At 38.6% G+C, this 22,499-nt stretch overlaps 3 protein-coding genes across 3 annotated transcripts; all 3 read right to left on the bottom strand.

Annotated features, from left to right (window-relative positions):
• Positions 1 to 1,425: 1,425 nt before the first annotated feature.
• LOC135769335 (extracellular calcium-sensing receptor-like) lies at positions 1,426 to 4,517 on the bottom strand. The gene is made up of 6 exons (XM_065278672.2): positions 4,318 to 4,517; positions 3,866 to 4,151; positions 2,940 to 3,737; positions 2,627 to 2,854; positions 2,417 to 2,540; positions 1,426 to 2,321 (listed from the first exon to the last, which is right to left on the bottom strand). The coding sequence occupies exons 1-6, from the start codon at positions 4,515 to 4,517 to the stop codon at positions 1,426 to 1,428; spliced, it is 2,532 nt and encodes an 843-aa protein (XP_065134744.2).
• Positions 4,518 to 7,479: 2,962 nt separating this feature from the next.
• Positions 7,480 to 10,626, bottom strand: LOC135769407 (extracellular calcium-sensing receptor). The gene is made up of 6 exons (XM_065278720.2): positions 10,427 to 10,626; positions 10,002 to 10,284; positions 9,022 to 9,831; positions 8,696 to 8,926; positions 8,485 to 8,608; positions 7,480 to 8,396 (listed from the first exon to the last, which is right to left on the bottom strand). The coding sequence occupies exons 1-6, from the start codon at positions 10,624 to 10,626 to the stop codon at positions 7,480 to 7,482; spliced, it is 2,565 nt and encodes an 854-aa protein (XP_065134792.2).
• A 647-nt stretch (positions 10,627 to 11,273) lies between these two features.
• Positions 11,274 to 14,612, bottom strand: LOC135769336 (extracellular calcium-sensing receptor). Its single transcript, XM_065278673.2, has 6 exons — positions 14,398 to 14,612; positions 13,927 to 14,218; positions 12,943 to 13,734; positions 12,492 to 12,719; positions 12,271 to 12,394; positions 11,274 to 12,169 (listed from the first exon to the last, which is right to left on the bottom strand). The coding sequence occupies exons 1-6, from the start codon at positions 14,610 to 14,612 to the stop codon at positions 11,274 to 11,276; spliced, it is 2,547 nt and encodes an 848-aa protein (XP_065134745.2).
• Between the last annotated feature and the right edge of the window lie 7,887 nt (positions 14,613 to 22,499).

Raw genomic sequence — 22,499 nt, 5'->3', positions numbered from 1 at the left:
GCTGACCTCATGACCCATACCCCCAGGAGCAGGACTGGATACAGTGACGTAGTTACATTTTATATTTATTTGATACATTTATTATTATTATTTACATTTAATTTGATGTAGAATGTGTCTTATTCTAATACTTTTTAATGCTTGACCAACCTTACATACACAATAATACACAATTTTCCGAAGTCTTTATAACAAATTTGATGTTATTTATTGTTATCTTGTTAATTGTCTTCAGTTCACTATGGAAACCAAACACAGGGCAGGGTAAGATTTAATGCTTAAGGTGTTTAACTCATATGGTGATAACCAATTACAAAAGTGCAAAATGATCTACAATAATGAATAAACACTATATGTATTTAAGCACTATAAGTAGCTGACAGTACATTTTATATACTGTACTTGTGCATGTAAATAAACACTTTTATTTAAGAGAGAATAAGTTTTAGCCTCTGCACCTTTCTAACATTGCATGCTAGAACAAACACGTACAGAAAGTAAAGGGGGTCGCACACCAGACGCGCAGCTCAGCACCGCGCCATTCTAAAAAAACGAACACATTGTTTTCTATGAGTATATGCACACCGGCGCCGACAGTTGGCACCTGTCCCTGGCACCCAGCTACGACTCAGGAAGTTGCTCAAATCCCTGTCGTGCCACAGAGCGCCACTCACATAGTTTAACATTAAATAACATCATATTTGTCCCAAATCATTAACGATTAACATTGGCTGCTAACGTATATTTTGCATTTTGAAGTAGATGCTATCTGACTAAGCTCGCGCTACTTAATGTGCAGTTCCGGTGTATGATACCTCCAAGTTGCCTAGACGCGACATGGCGCTGAGCTGCACGTCCAGTGTGCGACCCCCTTAACAGTTTAATTGGAATTTTATATAAATCCTGTATCTGGCATTGGTATGTTCATAAGCATTCCATTATTTTCATGGGGTACAGCAGGTTTATAGTGTTTACATTGTTCTCAACCATAAACAAGATGGCTTACTATATTTAAATATGAGGTTGGGGCAGCAGTCCGACTTAATGTAGTCAGCTCGTTTTTCTGAATGGATGATAGTTTATCCAAATAACAGTGCCTGGTATCTTTGTTGATCTTTTCTTAATAAGGTTTTATTGAGTTACATAAGTTTGGTGATTTATTTACAAAGAATATCTCCGCTTTTAATCTTTTCTATTGCTCACAGTTAGTGGCGATACCTCCAAAATGGCACTTTGGTGATGTCACACACAGCAAAACAACGTGTGTGAGAGAGACCTATTCTGGATTTTTTAATTTATTAGAATATTTATTTGGTAAAATAACAACAAAATAGAAACTAAAATCACATATATGTTCATATAATAAAGATATAAGACATTTTAAATTTAGATTTAATATAGATCTACAGAATCTTCGTGTTTTTATTACTTTCCCATCATGTGTTTCTTTGTGTTTTGCTCTGGCCTCAGTAAAATGATGTAACATTTTGGGGCAAATATGCAAAATAATAGTCCAAAACTAGATGCTAAAATAGCAAATATCTCCACAGCTACTGTGTATTTTCCAGGTGAACTGACATAAGCTGGGATAAATGTGATCCACACAGCACAGAATATGAGCATACTGAATGTGATGAATTTAGCTTCATTGAAGTTATCTGGCAACGTCCGAGCCAGAAAGGCCAGAATGAAGCACAAAACAGCCAGAAGACCAATATAACCTAACACAGCCCAGAAACCAAATGGTGAACCTAAATGGCATTCCAGAATGATTTTCTCCTGGTAATGATTCATGTTCATATAAGGGAAAGGAGGTGATATAGTTAACCAAAGCACACAAATTATGACTTGTAATAAAGTAAATGTAATGACACTGAGTCTCTGTTGTACAGGCCCAAACCATTTCATGACATTACTTCCTGGAAGTGTGGCCCTGAATGCCATTAACACAACTATTGTTTTCCCCAGAACACAGGAGATACAGAGGACAAAAGTGATGCCAAACGCTGTGTGACGCAACATACAGGACCACTCAGTGGGGCGACCAATGAAAGTAAGTGAACAGAGAAAACACAAAGTCAATGAGAAGAGCAACAGGAAGCTCAATTCTGAATTGTTGGCTTTTACTATAGGGGTATCCTTATGTACAAAGAAAATTACAGCGATGCCTAATGTAAAAGACACACCTAGCAAAGAAAAGGCAACCAGAACAATTCCCATCACATCTACAAATGAAAGGAATTCTACAAATTTAAGGACACATGCATTTTTCCATTGGTTTGACCAAAATGTTGGGGGGCACTTGAGGCAAGTCACAGAATCTGAGGATAAAATGATATTCAACAATTTATTACACTCTATGCTACTGCTTATTAACCCTGTGTATAGTGTTGAGTTTGTGGCTCATTAACTGTACCTGTCTCATTACTGATTTCTCCATCTGCACATGTAATACAGTCATAACAGCAGACAGGTCTTCCTTTCTGCACAGCCTTTCTGGTGCCTGGGGGACAACTCTCACTGCACACAGACACAGGCACCTGTAAAATGTGACATTATGCACCAGTTTTAGGTTTATAGAAAATACATAAGGCTATATGCCTGCTTCGTGAATCACTTTCATTACCCTGTGTTGGCTCTGGGCCCATACTATGCTGATGTTGTTAAATGAAAGCTGACAGTCTGGTTGTAAAGAGGCATCATAAAAACCCACTTTAACAAACTTGGTTGTCCCATCCTTCCCTCGCTGCCAGTTTAATAGGTCATACCTTGCTGCCGGATCTCCATTTTCATCAAAGTACACTTTTTCCCCAGTTCCCGTGAAGAAACTTACTTCCCCTACTGCATTAACTACCTGAACAAGAAAGCCTTCATTTAGTAACATGAACAAATGCAATTTTAATGGAGAAAATTAAGCTTATCTGTGGAGCTCAAGCTACCTGCCATGTATTGTTGAGTGTTTCCATGCATTTGCTTGCATTGCCTTGATTTGTGTCCCATTTTGAACAGCTCATTGTGCTGTTTAGAGCATGAGCGACAGCATATACTGCCTTGTAAACATTGTTAGCAATCTGTAATTCTGTAACATCTGTGTACTGGTTCTGCACATTGATCAGGCTTTCATTGCCTTTGCATATATTCTCACCTCCTGCAGTTTCTTTACATTGAAATATAGTTTCCCATAATTCTTTATAAAGGTCGATACCAGATGATGGGTTAAGTTTTGTAAGAAATTCCCCAAGGCCTGTTATTTCAGCTGTTGGGATGGCAAAGCCCATAGACCCTCTAAGAATGTGTTGCCATTTACCAGTAGCAATGTTCATATCAGAGATCCAAGACTCACTACCTATCCACTGCAGTCCAGTGATATTCTGCTGGCCTAATTCACCTAGAAGTACCTCCATGTCTGAGTAAGATACAAATGCCACAATCACTTTAGAGCTTGAACTTTTAACAATGTTCACAATTCTCAAAATTTCCTCCCTGGGATCGGTCCTAAAGAATGCCTCTGAAAATTCGACACACACGCCGAATTCTGTGGCTGCTTTGATAAACGTATTCATTCCATTATTTCCATAGTCATTATCACTGCAGAGAGCCCCCACCCACGTCCAGCCAAAATACTTGACCAGTTTGGCCAGTGCTCTGCTCTGGTAGTAGTCACTGGGAATGGTTCTGAAGAAGGAAGGGTGCTTTTTTCTGTCACTGAGGCAGGCACAGGTTGCAAAATGACTTATCTGCAGGATCCCCATTAAATAAAATTTGTGAGTGAAATTTTTACATGCATGGAGTATTTTTAATAATTATTCTCAAACAAAAAGGCTTTTGACGAAGAGAATAATTTGAACAGGAAAAATTTACTTACCACCGGTATGTGCAAAGGTCCAACAGTTGAAGAAATAGCAATAGTTGGCATGGAGGAGGTTTCTGCAATGATAGCTTGAACTGTGTTAGGTCTTTGACAGGACAATCGAGTTTCATTTCCCTCATTAACTAATGACAGAGATGCTCTGAGAGCCTCTTCAATGGATCCACATGAATCATAAATTTTGTAACCTAAACTGACACCTGGAAGAATATCAGTTCTGTTGTTGATTTCTTCAATGGCAAACACCATTGTCTGTGCATTTTGAAACTCTCTGAGGCTCAAACTATAAAATATAGTCATGAAGTCATTATTTAGTTTTGGCATGAAATAATGCATAGTAAAACATTTACATGCATTTACAACATATACAGGTTATTATGACCTGCTGGAAAATGACAGCATTTATTATTAATTGTTTATGTAATATAATAATTTCTCTACGCGCTCACCTTTTGCATTTTGGCCGCTTTGGTCTTGATGTGAATGTGGGTATCATCTCCTCCCAGCTGTTGTGGAAGGAGAAGATGCCACCAATTGTCACATCCCCATCTCTTCTGAGCTGAGGGGTGTCAGGAGGCCCCCATAACTTGCATGGAGGGTCAGCTGCGCGCACCAGTGTGAACAGAAGCCATGTGTGTAGGAACCCCATCTTTTATGCAGCGTAACCTCCGATGCGGTCTTATATAAGAGCGGTTAAATTCCATGTTGTGGGTGTTGCTTTGCATGTTTTCTGCTTTGAACTTATAGTAGCCAATGAGAAAGAGTCACACATATTAATAACCTTGTATTGTACTTCTGTAAATTATATAACTAAATAGAAAATAAAAAAGGTTGCAGCATTTACAGTCACACAGGCACTAGATAAGACAGGACAAATAGGCCATGAGATGGCTGATTGGCTAATAGCATCACAAGAGTGTGCACAGAGAAGACAGAGATAATGAAAAAGTACATTTTACATAGTTAAAATTCAGCCTCTAGTAAAATATCTACAGCATGAATGAAGTATGGCTGTATGTCATTATGGCTACGATTTTGATGAAGCCCAAGGCCACAAGTAATCCCAGGCCAGCCAGCTGATACTGTATATGGCCATAACAGTGTAACTGCAAATGTAATATTTGCTTTTATACAACAGTTTAACAGACAATAGAAAGTGTGTAAGAAACAAGTAAAAGAAGTTATTTTTTATTTTTCTTATAGGGAGCACTCAGTTGGATTTTCTAATACCAAATGTGCTTTACAGTTTATCTAAATTTTTTGTCTTTGTTTTTCTGCCCACATTTGTAATGGACAGTTTTGTCTTCATCACTTTGTCACTACTGTTGTTATTTTTTTAGCAACTCAATTGTGTGACATCATGTTGTCAACATGGGGGCGCCATGCTCACATATTAAATAAAAAATTGTGTTTTTAAACTAATATTAATAGTAAATTTTAAGTCTTTCATCAAGCTAATATTAGAATATAAATCTATATTAAAGAGCCCCATATGATGTTGCAAAATAACATTATTGTGTGTATTTGGTGTAATGCAATGTTATCCAGTTATCCAGTGCATTGTGATTGGCTGAATACCTCAAGCGTGTGACGGAAATGTTAAGCGCCTTACCATATTTGGAATATCAGCTCCCATAGCCACTTCCTTTCCGTTTAGACCAGAGTTCATTTTTGAGGGCGTACCAAAGCATAGAGCGGACGGAATTATAAAAATGTGATTGAAAAGTCCACATGGACTCGTTACGGTAAATTGGTGATTACAATCCTTGCGCATTCAAATGAAAATGATTTCGGTTAGAGACAATAACTCTTCTCATCATTTACTTTGGAATTCATGATTCACAAGGAACGGGACTCAAGTGCAGGTAAATGTTTAACTCAAAAAGGGTTTATTTAACACAAAGTAAAACATAACCCCATGTGGGGGAAAATGGCATAAAAAAGATGACAAATAACTGACAAGATTATGACGAGACAGCTTGACCTGAATCTGAATCAATGACAGAATTGTCAAACAAACCAACAGACCAAACAAACCAAAACGATACAGCAAAGGACAGAACACACTGGGGCCTTAAATAGGAAAACTAAACAAGATAACGAGGAAAGGTCAGGTGATGGGAGTTAACCAATAATGAATAATTAACGGGGAAACAAGGGGGCGGGGCAAAGACAAGGCACGGAAGCACACAGCCCAAACAAAAGGCCATGCGCTACCACACAAAACATGGGTACCGCCACGATCCTGCTACATGAACTATAAATTACTGTGACAGGCTGGCAGGATCATGACACTTTGCATACTGTTTACATGTACTAACACTTACACACCAAAAGAAATGTAGAATCATGAAAAGGAGCTCTTTAATATTATTAATGTGAAATGTTAAAGTTAAATATGGAATATTTTGAATACCATTAAATACCAGATTATTCACAAAACAATATTTTTTAATTTTATAAATCAAAATGGAAATAAATAATCATTGTAATGTTTAATTAACATTCATTATTATTGCATTATGTATACGCACATCTATATTAAATCATACTAATAATAATAATAATAACAATTGCATTCTATTCTGAACTTAAAAAAAAACAGTTTTAGTGTTTTTTATTAATTTTGGAAGTTTATACAACTTTATACAACAAACATACCATGTTATTGTTGATATGGGTACTGCTAGTGCACAGCTATATTTTGAAAAAAAGCTTTTTGTGGCGCTGTGCATGTGTGTGATCACTCAGCAATTGAGACCTTAGCCTTTGTCTTCATTATGGCCATGTTTGTTTTATTGATCAATCAACAAAGCAGCCACAACTTGCTGTATTTTGGAAATTGTATTTTTATACTCATACTTATTCTGTTTGATGAACCATAACCATACTCGGCTTGTAACCCAAAAGATGCCGGTTCGAATCTCACGGCTGACAGGATGTGACTGAGGTGCCCTTGAGCAAGGCACCTTAACCCCAATTGCTCCCCGGGTGCTGTAGGGATAGCTGCCCACTGCTCCGGGTGTGTGTGTTCACTACTCACTGGGATGGGTAAAATTCAGAGGTCACAATTCGTATGTGTTTCATACTTGACAAACATGTCACTTTTACTTCACTTCATTTGTGTTTTGTTTAAATGTACTTTTATGTACATGTTTAAAGAGCTATATTAGGTAAGCATTATTAATTATTATGGTAGTAGTAACTGCAGTCAAAATGCAAGACACAGCTGTGTTTGTGATCTTATTCATTACCTTAAGATGGCATCTCTCATATGGGGACAATATCTTCATTATCAAATACAACAACTTTTCTAGGCCACTGTTGTGCCTTGTGTCTTCACAATCTTACATTTTTTGTACAGTACACTGCCAATTTGTGAAATTTTTCTAATGCGTGAGAAAATTATGTACTGCATGTTTAATTTAAAATGATTCTCAGCTTAAGAAAATGTTTATCTCATAACAAATACATTTTAAAATACATTTCTATTTGTAGAAATTGTATTTTATTTGTAAAAATGGTATAATGCTGTAGGCTAATGTAAGAGTTCTTGGCAATGTTTTTTAATCTCACATATTTTCTTAGTGTTTAATCTTACAGTCTAATATCTAATGATGAACAACCTGAGATGTCTTTACCATGACAAGCTTTTTGGTGTTCATTTCAGGTCTCATCAAAATTATATAGCATTTTGGCAAAAAAATGCAGAACAGTAAACCAAAGCTAGATCCCAAAATTGCAAATATCTCCACAGCTACAATAAACTTTCCAGGTGAACTGACATAAGCTGGGATAAATGTGATCCATACAGCACAGAATATGAGCATACTGAATGTGATGAATTTAGCTTCATTAAAATTATCCGGCAGTTTCCGTGCCAGAAAGGCTAAAACAAAGCAAATAAAAGCCAGGAGACTAATATAACCCAACACAGCCCAGAAACCAACAGCTGAACCTACATTACATTCTAAAATGATTTTGTCTTGGTAATGATTTAAGTTCATATTTGGAAGAGGAGGAGATAATGTTAACCAAAACAAACAGATAAGAACCTGAATGAGTGTGATGCCAAGTACGCTGAGTCTCTGTTGTGCAGGCCCAAACCATTTCATGACATTACTTCCTGGAAGTGTGGCCTTGAATGCCATTAACACCACTATTGTTTTCCCCAGAACACAGGAGATACAGAGGACAAAAGTGATCCCAAACGCGGTATGACGCAACATACAGGACCACTCGGTGGGGCGACCAATGAAAGTAAGTGAACAGAGAAAACACAAAGTCAATGAAAAGAGCAACAGGAAACTTAGCTCTGAGTTGTTTGCTCTGACAATAGGTGTGCTTCTGTAGATATAGAAAATAAGCATGGCTACCATTGTGAGAAAGACCCCAATTAAAGCAAACAATGCCAGAGTTATTCCCATTATTTCTTCATATGACAAGAATTCCACTTCTTTAGGGATGCAGGCATCTCCTCTTGTATTTGACCACTGTGCAACAGGGCATTTGAGGCAACCAATGGAATCTAAGCAAAAATAAAATAAAATATTTATAGTGAACACTATTGCTGTATGTAAGTGTATGAGTGGTTATTAAATTATTGAGATTATTACCTGTCTCATTACTGATCTCTCCTGGTGGACATTGTATGCAGTCATAACAGCAGACAGGTCTTCCTATCTGTGCAGCCTTTCTAGTGCCTGGAGGACAACTCTCACTGCACACAGACACAGGCACCTGTCATATGCATACACAAACATATAATATCTGCTTACTCCTCTGTAAATCCAAACTTTATTTTATTTATAGACACAAACACTTTACCATATTGCTTCCTTTTCGCCAGACTATCTGAACATCGTTCATAGAGAACCGCTGACCTTTAGGCAAAGAAGCATCATAGTAGCCAATTGTATATACCTCCATTTTTCCTTTATTAACACTTTGCAGATTTATCAGCTCATACCTAGCTGGGGAATCTCCATTGTTGTCAAAAAAGACAAAATTTTCACCCCCAGGTGTGGTGAAATTTACAGATTGCAAGAAGTTTAAAACCTTGAACACACACATTGAAGTTAAACATTAGTGTCTGCAGTACCAATTGAATTTTGTAGTATAATAATATTTCATTATTTCTTTACATTTTTTACCTGCCATGGTGTTATTTGATTAAGCTTTGGACAGATGTCAGTAGGAATGGAGCTTTTGTTTTTCTCACATGAAAGCATGAAATTATGAATAGCATGGGCCACTGCATAAACAGCTTGATATATATTATTAGTAAACCTTAAATCAGTCATATCAGTAAAGGAGTTTGGCACATCTCGCAGGTGCTCTGAGCCGTTACAGCTCTTTCTAGCCTCACTCTGACTTAAAGAACAGTTAAATACATTTTCCCAGAATTCTTTGAGAAACATGCTATCGGGAAATTGAGAAGGGTTGACCTCCTGAAGAAAAGGTCCTAGTCCAGTGATCTGTGCGTTGCGGACAGTGAATCCTATAGATCCAATCAGCAGCGTGTGTCCTGGGCTATCAGTAAGCGAGTCGTCTGTGATCCAAGCATCACTTCCAATCCACTGCAGTCCTGTGATGTTCTGCTTGTATAACTCCCCCACCAGCATCTTAATCTCTCTGTGTGACATGAAGGCCATTATTACCTTTGATGTGGACCCTCTGATGATATTTACAATTCTCAGTATTTCGCTGTAGGGACTGGTACTTTCAAAAGCTTCTGAGTACTCAATGCACACCCCCTCCTCATGAGCGGCTGTAATGAAAGTAGTTATCCCGTTTATTCCATAATCATTTTTGTTGCTTAATGCTCCAACCCACATCCAGCCGAAGTGTTTTACCAGCTGGGCCAGCGCTCTGCTTTGGTGGAAATCACTGGGAATGGTTCTGAAGAAGGAGGGATACTCCTTTCTATTGCTTAAGCAAGCACATGTAGCAAAATGACTTATCTGAGCAGACATAAAACAAATGATTTTGATATACAGAAACATCTATTTAAACCGTTTTGTCCGATAAGATAAGGTTTATCAAATTAATATTGCTTAACCTTTAGTTACAATTGTCAAAACTTACTTTATAAAGACTAAAGTTTATAAAGAAAATAAGATGTATATCTTACCACCGGTATGTTAAATCTTCCAACAATTTTTGCAAAGCTCATAGTTGGTGTTGATCCGGAGTGTCCAATGATTGCTCGAACTGGCTTAGTGCAATATGCATCTGTTTGTGACTGCTCCACACCACTTACCAATGCCATTGCTGCTCTTAGTATGTCTGTGGATCCACAGTTATTGTAAATCTTGTAACCCAGTGTTACTCCAGGAAGAATATCTGTGTCTTTGTTTATCTCTTCTATTGCAAACATCATTGTGTGTGCAAACTTGAATTCTCTGAAACTGAAACTTAAAGGAGTTTTATGTCAGTTATGTTTTGCTTATTCACTTTTGTTACATAAAAATGTATTTACTTACTGTAAGATACCTAAAAAACAACATTTTACAGTCACACGTTTTACGATTTAAACAATTCCTAAGATATACATACTCTTTGCATGGACGTATCATGGGCATTTTTGTAAAGGAATCTATGTAGCCGTCTTGTATGGTGCGGAAGGAAAAGATACCCCCGATGATCACGTCTCCATCTTTCTCCAGTTCAGGCTGCAGGCGATGCCCCTGTGGCCTGCAATCAGGCTGTTCTGCCTGGGTTAACAGGATCATAAAAAGCAGTGGAAGTATCTGCATGACAGCTATTGTACCTGCACGTAGACGGCCACCACATTTATATAGTCTTAAGATCCCAAACAACTGAAGCCATTCATGGCATCAGAACTCCCAGCAGACTGAAAGTACCAATCATAATTCTTCTCAAGGAAACATTTTATTTTACCCCTTCCAACCACTAGTGTTTCCTTCTGAAAATGTTATTAGTTTTTTGTGAAATTGTTGTGATTTATGGTTATTTATATACAAATATCAATAATGACGAGCAGTGTTATAATAGGGCTTATAACCTCTCACCTATTTTATGTTTTGCAGTGCCTGACACTTCTGGTAAAAAAGACAATACCTTTTTAAAAAGTCCTAATATGTACAATTTTTGGAAGAGAAAGGTACATTTGAGGTACCGTGTACTTTTTGAAAAGGTTTCGAACCAGTGACAACAGCATTTAGTTTTTTTGAGAGTGTACAGTATGTGCTTCTGCAGGTGGATTTGAAGATTTTATCGAAAAATCTTAAGGGTGGGTCATTAGTTTATTATACATTAATAAAGATTTATTGAAATGTGTTTGCACTTCTTATACATTTTAATTGTCATATTGTTGCATTTTATTAACCTTTGTTCACACATTTGTCATAAACTGTATTTTTTTAATGGAATTCATAAAACATTACTTGCCCATCATGCGCTTCTTAGAATTTTTCTCTGGTTTGAGTAAAATCACATAGCATTTTGGGAGAAAGATGCAGAACAGCAAAGCAAAACTTGAAGCTAAAATAGCAAATATCTCAACAGCTACAGTAAATTTTCCAGGTGAACTGACATAAGCTGGGATAAAAGCGATCCATACAGCACAGAATATGAGCATACTGAATGTGATGAATTTAGCTTCATTGAAGTTATCAGGCAGTTTCCGAGCCAGGAAAGCTAAAAAGAAACACAAAATAGCAAGGAGTCCAATATAACCCAACACAGCCCAGAAACCTACAGCTGAGCCCACGTTACACTCTAATATGATCTTTTCTTTAAAGTATTTTACATTTTTAAAGGGAAAAGGAGGAGATATTGTTAGCCAAAGCACACAGATAATAACTTGTATAAGTGTGAAACCAAGAACGCTGAGTCTTTGTTGAGGAGGCCCAAACCATTTCATGACATTACTTCCTGGAAGTGTGGCTTTGAATGCCATTAACACCACTATTGTTTTCCCCAGAACACAGGAGATACAGAGGACAAAAGTGATCCCAAACGCTGTGTGGCGCAACATACAGGACCACTCACTGGGGCGACCAATAAAAGTAAGTGAACAGAGAAAACACAACATTAATGAAAACAGAAGGAGGAAACTTAGTTCTGAATTATTGGCTTTTACTATTGGAGTGTTTTTATATCTCAAGAATATGACTGCAATTATCAGTGTTATAAATGCACCAACAATAGAAATAGTTGTGAGCAAAATTCCCATGATTTCCTTATAAGACAAATATTCGGTCTCCTTCTCAACACATCCATCCTTTTGTAGATTTGACCAGAAGTCTTCATTGCACCACAGACATGTTATAGAATCTGTTATAATGTGTAATAATAATAGTATAGCATTAAACATACAGTTATAACGCATGCAGTTATTGCTTTAATTATGCCATGTTTATATTTTTGTATTGTACCTGTAGTGTTACTGATTTCACCTTCTGTGCATGGTATGCAGTCATAACAACATATAGGTCTTCCTTTCTGCACAGCCTTTCTAGTGCCAGGAGGACAACTCTCACTGCACACAGACACAGGCACCTGCAACCCATAGATTTACATTTTTTATAATGATGTTACATGTATCATTGCATTACACTATGGTCACACAATACACCTAAATGTTTCAGAATCTCACCTTTGTTTTATTATTTGCCCATACAATTGCAGCCAAATTCACTGACAAACGGTCTTTCACATGAAGAGATGCATCATAAAGTCCAACAGGGACAAATTCATCATGTTTTATTTTACTTGGTTGCCAATTTATTATTTCATATTTTGCCACAGCCTCTCCATTCTCATCAAAGTAAACCACCTCACCATCTTTTGTTTTGAATCGTACCTTTCTCAGGTGCTTCAGAAACTTTAAAAAATGGCAGAATTTGTATATATAAATCAGTCATTAAAACAAATCATACAGGCTCATTCATAATCTGCACATTAAAATGCGGTTGTATGTTAACTTTTATAAAATGCTACACAAACAGTTCTATTTGCTATAGCTTACTGTTGCTATTTTTTTGTCCAAAATAATTTTAAAAGAGATAATAAAATGAAGATACAATATGAATATAGTGTTAACGCACTGTTGAGGGGTCAAGCTGTTTCTTTGTGGCACATTTGTCCTTGCAGCCCAGAAGGTCATGAAGTGTATGAGCAACAGCATAGACTCCTTTATACACATTACTGAAGATGGGCATGAGTGACATGTCTGTGAATGTATTTTGCATGTCTGACAGTTCCTCATTTCCTGTACATTCAGTTGTGAATGTTGAATCATTTTTAGTGGAGTATTTACACTCAAACAAAGCTTCCCAAAGCTCACTGAAAAGGGCACTACCTGATGATTTCAATGGCTTTATATCTAAAATAAATTCTTTTAGACCTGTTACTTGATTTTTGGGAATAGCCAGACCAATGGAACCTTGTAAAATATGGTGCTTATCCAAACTGGCAATGACTGAATCTGATATCCATCCTTCTGTGCCCACCCACTGAAATCCTGTGATGTTGTGTTCAACAAATTTATGCAGCAGAAATTCCAAATCCCAGTGCACAAGAAACCCCACAATTACTCGAGAAGTAGAGCTTTTAATCTCCTCAATTATTCGCATTATTTTGTCTTCTGGATACGTTCTGAAAAATGGGAGGGAATATTCCAGACAGATGCCCATCTGCTCAGCGACTTTAGTGAAAGTGGCCATTCCACTGTTACCATAATCATCATCTGTTCTTATGGCTCCCACCCAAGTCCAACCAAAGTGTCTTACAAGCTCTGCCAGTGCTCTGCTTTGATAATAATCACTTGTAATAGTTCGAAGAAATGAAGGATATTTGGTTTTATCACTAAGACACTCACAGGTGGCATAATGACTGATCTAGGAGACAAATTAGTATCTTTGATTTAATGTATTATTTCTATTTTTGTAATGTTTTTCTACTACAACAACAACATTTAAAAAACAACTTACTGTGTAAAATTTAGATTAAGGAAATATATGTTGAGAAATTGACAACGGACCACAGTAACAGAAACATGCAAGGTGCTAGTCAGAAAAAGCAATTAATACCATTGGAAGGTTAAACGGTCCAATACTTTTTGCCATTGCCATGCATGCTGATGATGTTGTGTCTCCAAGTAAGGCTTGGACATTGCCATGCTTTGTGCAAGCCCCATCAGAAGTTCTGTTCTCATGCCCATTAGCCAGAGCCATAGTCACTCTAACAGCCATTGCCATTGAGCCGCATGTATCATAGATCTTATAGCCCAATGAGACCCCTGGCAGCAAAGTGGAGCTGTTATTGATTTCCTCTATTGCGAAGAGCATTGACTGTACATACTGGAAATCTCTGTAATTAAGACTTTTTTAAATAGACATTCATTAAATTTAGGTAAATCTAAGTTTCATAATTGTATTGCAGTAGTGAGTAAAATGTATGTCATTAACAGTAATGAAACAAAGGTAATGAATAAAAAAACTGTAAATGGATATTTTACACTTAAAGAACCTTTGATGTGCTGATTGTCTGGTGTTTCCTACCTGATGCACTGTAGTGGAGGTGGTGTAATTGAATATGTAAGTTGTCTGACTTCCCAGCTACTATGGAAGGAAAAAACTCCTCCAAGTATTATGTCTCCATCTTTCCATAGCTGAGGGTATACAGGCTGTCCTTGCAGTGTACAGGTGGTTTCATTAGCTCTGGTAAAAGTAACAATGGTCATTACTACATGCACAAGTGCAAAGAATGGCTCCATTCATCTATTTAATGCTATTTAACTGTATATTTCAGAGATGTGCTAGGTTTGAAGTTGCAATAGGTTGAACAGGTATTGTTTTGTGATATTTATAGAAGAAAGACAGGCTACTAATCCTCTGTGGAAAAACTGCACAACTGGACTTTTTTTTGAAGGAGGTGCTTCATTCTGACATAATCAGCAAAAAGTATGAAGCAAAAGATTGCTACCTGTAAAGCTTTTTAATCAAAGGTGTTTTAGCTGCATAGCGGTGAGATTGTGAATTGCAACCAGCAAGTCCACAGCACATCCCTCCCTTTCAAAGCGCATAGAACGGGCTCCAGACTAACTTTTTTCACTAGGAGCACAGTGGCCCCGAACTGAAAATTTTAGGGGCGCAACCAGAACATTTGGGGGCACACGCCGTAAATCAACATGCTAACCAAATATTTACGTTTCTACTAATTTCCACTGTATTAATAATAAATACTTTAATGCTAAATGCAGAAATACAATGTGCTGTTTCAAATTCAGTGTCACATCACAAAAAAAGTCAAATTTACTGGTCGCACATGTGCGACTGGATGTAAAATTCAGTGACACACTCTCAAATTTTGGTGGCAGTCTGGAGCCCTGATAGAGAATCTATGATAGCCACTACAGGACAAACATGTCATCGTCTGAGACAATGTAGTCACAAAACGCGATCTATAGAGCAGTTTGTCAGATTAGGGCTACTGTAAAAACATGGCGGTGCGAACTGGCAACTTCCATGTAATGAGACCTGTGGTGTATGTAGATAAAAATGTATCATTCTAAGGTAATAAAAACAATACAGTTCATCTTGTAAGGTGTAATATTATTATAAAATAAAAAGCAGTAATTAACCATGTGTTATTGCTGACTTTAACAATGGCATTGTCCACTGCGATGACAGCACTGCCAAGACTGCACCAAAAGCTTCCACTATATGAGAAAAGCGACAACCGCACAATAATTCCAAAACTTGTGACGTCCTGTGTGAAATGCCTTAGATTGAAAGCCTGCTCTGGTTGCTATTTTTTGTTAGTCAAGGGCAGGGGCGAAAATCTCATCTAAATGTTGGGGGGGACAATAAACATAAAATTTTTCAAGAACAATTTTTGAAGGGGACACCAATAATACAGGCAAAATTGTACTTGCAAGGAAATGGGTACAGATAGAAAACGTTTCTCTTTCTCTATGAACGGACGCAAATTTAATTTTAATACATATGAATGCAGAGGTGAAAAGAGTAATACAATTTTCTACTTAAGTAATAGTAAAGTTACTTTAATAATATTTTACTTAAGTAAAAGTAAAGTTACTGGTCTAAAAATCTACTCAAGTAAAAAGTCATTTTAATTTTAAGAGTTACTTTTTTACAGCGGGGAGAGGTTTCTAGTATAGTTCACAAAGGAAGGATATATACATCTCAAACTATGTTTTTAATTGTAAACATCTCTACAATTAAAGTGCAATAACAAATGTTAATAAAATAAAAAGCTTTTTATAACTAAGAAACATTTATGGAATTATTTAATGATTTTTACAGGTGAGTTATGCACTTTTGAAGCAAAAATAATATGAGGTCAGCAGCTAGTAAATACAATCATTATATGAAGGTTGTAATTGATGTATTGCTGGTAACATACATTGTTATTAAACTATATACATAAATGAACATATAATGAGATGAGTGCCATGGCTATACACTATACATCCTTTACACGTTTATTAGCTCCCAGACCTGTGTACCTGATGTCTTTCAATCTATCTCTCTCGCGCTCTCTCTCTCTCTGCAATGTCTAATGATCTGCGCATTCTCGAGGACGTTCTCAAGTTGTTTGACTTGACGCGAAGCTGCTAGACCTCGGAAGATAATGCGCATGTATTAAAAATGCATCGTGCAAATTAGCGGTTAAACACGGTCGGCAATTCTCAAACTCCGTACTCAAGAGCATGAACCCTACCTGAATGAAACAATCGCTTTGCGTCAATGGCCAGGGGTTTCTTTCGTAAGAATTGAATTGAGGGTCTGCATTAGCCTGCGCCTGTCTCGTCCCTCTCCATGGTTCTTTTTGCGCGTTCCCCCGCCCATCAATCAATCATCCGACCGTGGCGCGTCTTTATCACCTTACTTTTTTATTTATTTTTACTCAGTAACGGATATGATTTAACATGTAGCGAAGTAACCAACAATACTTTAAACATACTTAAGTAAAAGTAAAGTACAGATTTTAAAAACTACTCAAAGTAAAAGTACACAAAAAACTCAGTTACAGCAAGGTGAGTAAATGTAATTTGTTACTTTCAGCTCTGCCTCACCTCTGCATGAATGCATAAAAATGTTTTCTTGATCGTTTATCTGCTTCTGTTCTCAGAAAACGAAATATGTTCATGTTTATATGTCAAAATAGTCCAGTTTTAAAACATATGAGGATAAACTGATAAGTGATGGGAAACGTTGTATTGTATATAGCTTATTAACGCGTCGGCTCCGTACACTTCTCTACCACCGGAATGTGTGGTGGTGAGGTAAAAGGGGCGTGGGCAGTGGACCAAACCACTGTGAGGCAAGGGAGGGGGAATCCAAATATTTAAAACGTTTTTTTGTTGTTGCTCCGTTTGCATTTGTATTGTTTCACTTCTTACACAACTAGTTTAAGTATTATAAATCATTAAATTATTTTCAATACACATATTCTAATGATAATTTAGGGGGGACAACCCTCAGATAGGGGGGGTCCTGTCCCCCCCGACCCCCCCGGGATTTCCGCCCATGGTCAAGGGCCATTCACATTATAATGATAACTATAACGTTAACAAGAGCTTTATGCTAATTCACTCGCGCAAATCACTTACCTTCAATGGCATTAACTAACACTGCATAGTCATGTTATAAAAACTTTTGCAATTGTTACATGTCACTGAATATGTAATATGCTGTTTTTGTTGCATTTACACATCGGGTATAAGCAGCACTTGTCCTCAACACACTGCATTTCGCGTAACTCTAAACAGTGAATCTAGTAGTTTGTGTGATCTAATATCTTACCTTTTGGCGTAGTCAGTGTAGTAGCGTAAAAAGCATTACGTAATAAATTTCACAGCACTGCATCAGCGATGAATACATGAGGTAATTTTATGTTATTTTGTGATAGACCTCAGCAATGAGCTTCTCCACCATGTCATCTGTTATTTCCAACCTGATCTCACGAATTTCCGTGGCATAGTCACGGAATTTTGTGCTCATTTTTCCGTGGCATTCTCACGGATCTCCGCATTTTTCCGTGGCCCTGCTACGGACTGTCTTTTTCCGTGGCATTCTCACGGATTGGTTACTCAACTGTTTTGTCCTATTTTCTTACCATTTTCGCTTCGGTTTAGGGTTAGATTTACATGAAATGACATCCCTACCCAAACCCAACTCTAACCCCAACGCCAGGCGACAATTGTTTAAAGTTTAGAAAATATAAAAGAATAAATCAGAAAAAATTATATAAACCAATAGTTAAAGTGACATACTAATGCAAACACCAAATCTAACCCTAAACCGAAGCGAAAATGGTTTGAAAATAGGAAAAAGCAGTTGAGTAACCAATCCGTGAGAATGCCACGGAAAAAGACAGTCCGTAGCAGGGCCACGGAAAAATGCGGAGATCCGTGAGAATGCCACGGAAAAATGAGCACAAAATTCCGTGACTATCCCACGGAACTTTGTGAGATCATGTTGGTTATTTCCAGTGTGCGTGCACTTGAAGTCCAAATAGATTTCTATTGGCTGGTTTATCTCTTATTAGTTGAAAAATAAAATTGTCCAGAAAGTGATCCGAACAATACCGTTCATTTAATCTTTATCATTATAGTTGTGGTGTAAACTTGGTTATTCTCTAAAACTATATTTTTTATAGTTATAGCTATCATTACAATGTGAACGGCCCTTTACTAAAGATGTATGTGAACGTCAGGTTACGACTGTAACCATGGTTCCTGAGATAGGGAACGAGACGCTGTGTCATGTTAATGACATTTGGGGAACGCTATGCAGGGTGACGCGCGTGAATATTGTGTCAACTAGGTCTATATATAGACGCCGCCGGATGACGTCAAGTGTGACGTGGCAACGCGAGGCTATAAATAGGTGGAGATAATATAGGTCAAACAGCTTCTGTTAAAATGAAGCGAATGCTACAGGCACAAGGAGTTATGGCAAAGGGACACAGCGTCTCGTTCCCTATCTCAGGGAACCATGGTTATAGTCGTAACCTGACATTCCCTTTCAAGGGATACTTGATGCTGTGTCATGTTAATGACATTTAGGGAACGAGATACCCACAATGCCATAATTAATTGTGGCTGTCTGTAAGTGTGAAGGTGTCTACGCACTACTTAAGACGCAAGGACCTGAGAAATAGGAAAAGAAGGTAGGTCTACACTATAATACCTCGTAAATGAGTGCAGAGATGACCATCCCGCAGCATTGCAAATATCTTGCAAAGAAGCCCCTGACAAAAGGGCCAGAGAAGATGCGATACCCCTAGTGGAGTGTGCCCTTATTCGTAGAGGTGAAGGCATATTGTGCACCTCATACGATATAGAAATAGCCTCTACAATCCACCTACTGATTGTTTGTTTAGAGGCTGCACGTCCTCTGCTCGAAGAACCAAAACATACCAAAAGTTGGTCAGATTTCCTCCAGGTGGAAGATCTGTTAATATATTCATCTAAAACCCTAACAGGGCATAGAAGATTTAGCCTCTGTTGATCCGCAGACTCATGAGGAGGAGGATGAAAAGCCTGTAGAACCAATGTCCTAGCCACGTTGTTAGGAACCTTAGGAACATATCCCGGTCTCAGGTGTAATATAGCCTTAATTTTTGTCCCGGAGTGATCTCCAGACATGAAGTGGAAGCCGATAAAGCTTGAATATCGCCCACTCTCCTCAGAGAGGTGATGGCTAATAAAAAGGCAAATTTAATTGACAGATTCTTAACTGTACATGAATCAATGGGTTCAAAAGGGGCTACAGAAAGCCCTTCGAGAACAACTGCCAGGTCCCATGCCGGAACTCTGACTCTAGTAGGAGGTCTCATCCTCAGTGTACCACACAGAAAGCTAATTACTAAGGGATGCTTTCCCGATAGAGCCCTCAGGAGTAGGAGCATGAAAAGCAGGGATAGCCGAAGCATATACTCTGATAGTAGATGAATGTAGACCGTGCGAAAACCGGTCTTGTAGAAACTCCAGAACTGAAGCCACTGGGCAGTTAACTGGATCTAAATGTTTGTTACTACACCAAGTAGTGAATAATTGCCATTTAACTCTATAACATCTCCTGGTAGAAGGGGCTCTAGAATTAAGTATGGTCTCTACAACCTCAGTTACGAAATGGTCCCCCTCAGTGGCCAGACCCATAGTTTCCAAAGTTCTGGGTGGGGGTGAAATATTGCACCCCCTCCCTGAGTTAGAAGGTCCCTCCTGAGGGGAATCTGCCATGGTTGACCCGCTAGGAGAGCTGGAGGTCCGAGAACCATATCCTGGCCGGCCAGTACGGGGCTATCAAAATGAGACTGATTTGTTCCTGGCGAACTCTTGCTAGCACTCCTGGGAGCAGAGCGATCGGAAGAAAAGCATACAGACGTCGCCTCGGCCACGTCTGTACCATAGCGTCTAGACCCAATGGGGCTGGATGTGTAAGGGAATACCACAATGGGCAATGAGTCGTCTCTTGAGACGCAAACAGGTTGACTTCCGCTCGACCAAATCTTTTCCAGACTTCCACCACCACTTCTGGGTGGAGTCTCCATTCCCCTGGTCTCAGTCCCTGCCTCGACAGGATGTCTGTCCCCACATTCTGTACTCCGGGGATGTACATTGCTCTGAGTGACAAAAATTTCCCGTGAGACCAAAGGAGGACCTGGTGCACCAATTTGTATAGAGGGCGTGACGTCAGGCCTCCCTGATGATTGATGCACGAGACCACCGACGTATTGTTCATCCTCACAAGGATGTGATGGCCTCTGAGGGCTGGGAGAAAGTGTTTGATTGCTCGAAAAACTGCTAACATTTCCAGACAATTTATGTGCCAATGGAGATGGCGATCTTCCCATAACCCCCTGGCAGTGTGGCCTTCCATGACCGCCCCCCAGCCTGTGAGAGATGCATCTGTTGTCACTATTTTCCTGTGACACTGAACCCCTAGCTTCAGACCCTGATTCACAAAGCAGGGTTTCTTCCAAATTGACAGGTAATGAAGGCATCTGTGCGTTACCCTGATTGTACGGAACGGGTTGCCCCTCTGGGAAAACCCTTTGCTCTTTAGCCACCATTGTAGTGGTCTGATGTACAACAGACTGGAGGGAATAATACTGGATGCTGCCGCCATCCGACCTAACACTCTTTGAAAGTGCTTTACGGTGTAAAGCTGGCCTAACTTGACCCTGGAAACAGATGCCAGGATCGACTCTGTGCATGCAGGAGACAGATGTGCCTGCATCTTCACTGAGTCCCAAGTCACCCCGAGAAATAGTACTTTCTGCTGGGGGATTAAATTGCTCTTTTTGGTGTTGAGCCGTAATGATAGCCTTTTCTGGGCCCACCTCCGTGGATAACACCCAAATGAACCGCAGTATTGGATGCAGATCTGATGGGAAAAATGCGACGGGGCAAAAACTTTTTAAATGCTTCTGCCTGTCTTTTTTCTTCCTGAAAATGGTCCACAACTATATCAACTGCTTCGCCAAACAATCCTGTATTGGCGAGCGGTGCGTCTAGAAGAACACTTTTATCTTTCTCCTTCATACCAGATAAGTTAAGCCACAAATGCCTCTCTGTTGTGGTCATAACTGCCATTGAACGACCCACTAATTGAGCCGTCTCTTTTGTAGCACGGAGAGAAAGGTCCGTTGCTCTCCTAAGCTCATCTAATAATTCAGGATTAATTGGTTCACCCTTTTTAATTTCCCCCAATAAATCTGCCTGGTATGCTTGGAGAATGCCCATTGTATGCAAACAAGCTCCAGCGCGACCTGCAGTCATATATGCTTTATTTATTAAGCCTGAGGTAACGCGACACGGCTTTGTGGGAAGCGTCAGTGTTTTTAATAATGTTGCTGACTCGGGTAATAAATAAGAGGCAAGGTTGCTCTCAATACTGGGCATTTTGCCGTAGCCAGATTCCTTAAGCCCAAAATAGAAGAGAAACTCGCTGATGTATTAAACAAAAGATGAGATGAGTAAGGTTTATTCCACGATTTAATAACCTCCTGATGTAAATCGGGAAAGAAAGGTAAACCCCGACGCTGAGGTTGTGCACGTTTTTTTAAAAACCTCTCATCAAGTTTACTGGTTGCTTTCACTTTCTGTTCGTAAGCGTTTGCTGAAATAGCAGAAGCTGTTTGACCTATATTATCTCCGCCTATTTATAGCCTCGCGTTGCCACGTCACACTTGACGTCATCCGCCGGCGTCTATATATAGACCTAGTTGACACAGTATTCACGCGCGTCACGCTGCACAGCGTTCCCCAAATGTCATTAACATGACACAGCGTCAAGTATCCCCTGAAAGGGAAGTTCATGGGTTTAGTAACATGTAATCTTTACATGTTTGTTTAAGAGGTTTTAGTGATTTTTTCCAAAATCTGTTTTTGTTTTGTGTGTTTTTGCAATATAACTTGGTGTTACTGGAATCCAAATGAACCATATTTGGCTAGTATTCATTATGGCAGAAGATAATTAATACAAAGATGTGTACAGTACATACATTTAAATAATAACCCAAATGAAAGGATGACATTTTTTAATTGAATGTAAGTAATACAGGCTGTTAAATTGAATTCACATTATTTATTAAGTGCAACAAGTCAATGTCATTTCTTATTAGGCAG

Source organism: Paramisgurnus dabryanus, chromosome 9 (genome assembly GCF_030506205.2).
Source record: "Paramisgurnus dabryanus chromosome 9, PD_genome_1.1, whole genome shotgun sequence".
NCBI lineage: Eukaryota > Metazoa > Chordata > Actinopteri > Cypriniformes > Cobitidae > Paramisgurnus > Paramisgurnus dabryanus.
The sequence above is the reverse complement of the archived record's forward strand: the minus strand, read 5'-3'. Positions and strand labels throughout refer to the sequence as shown.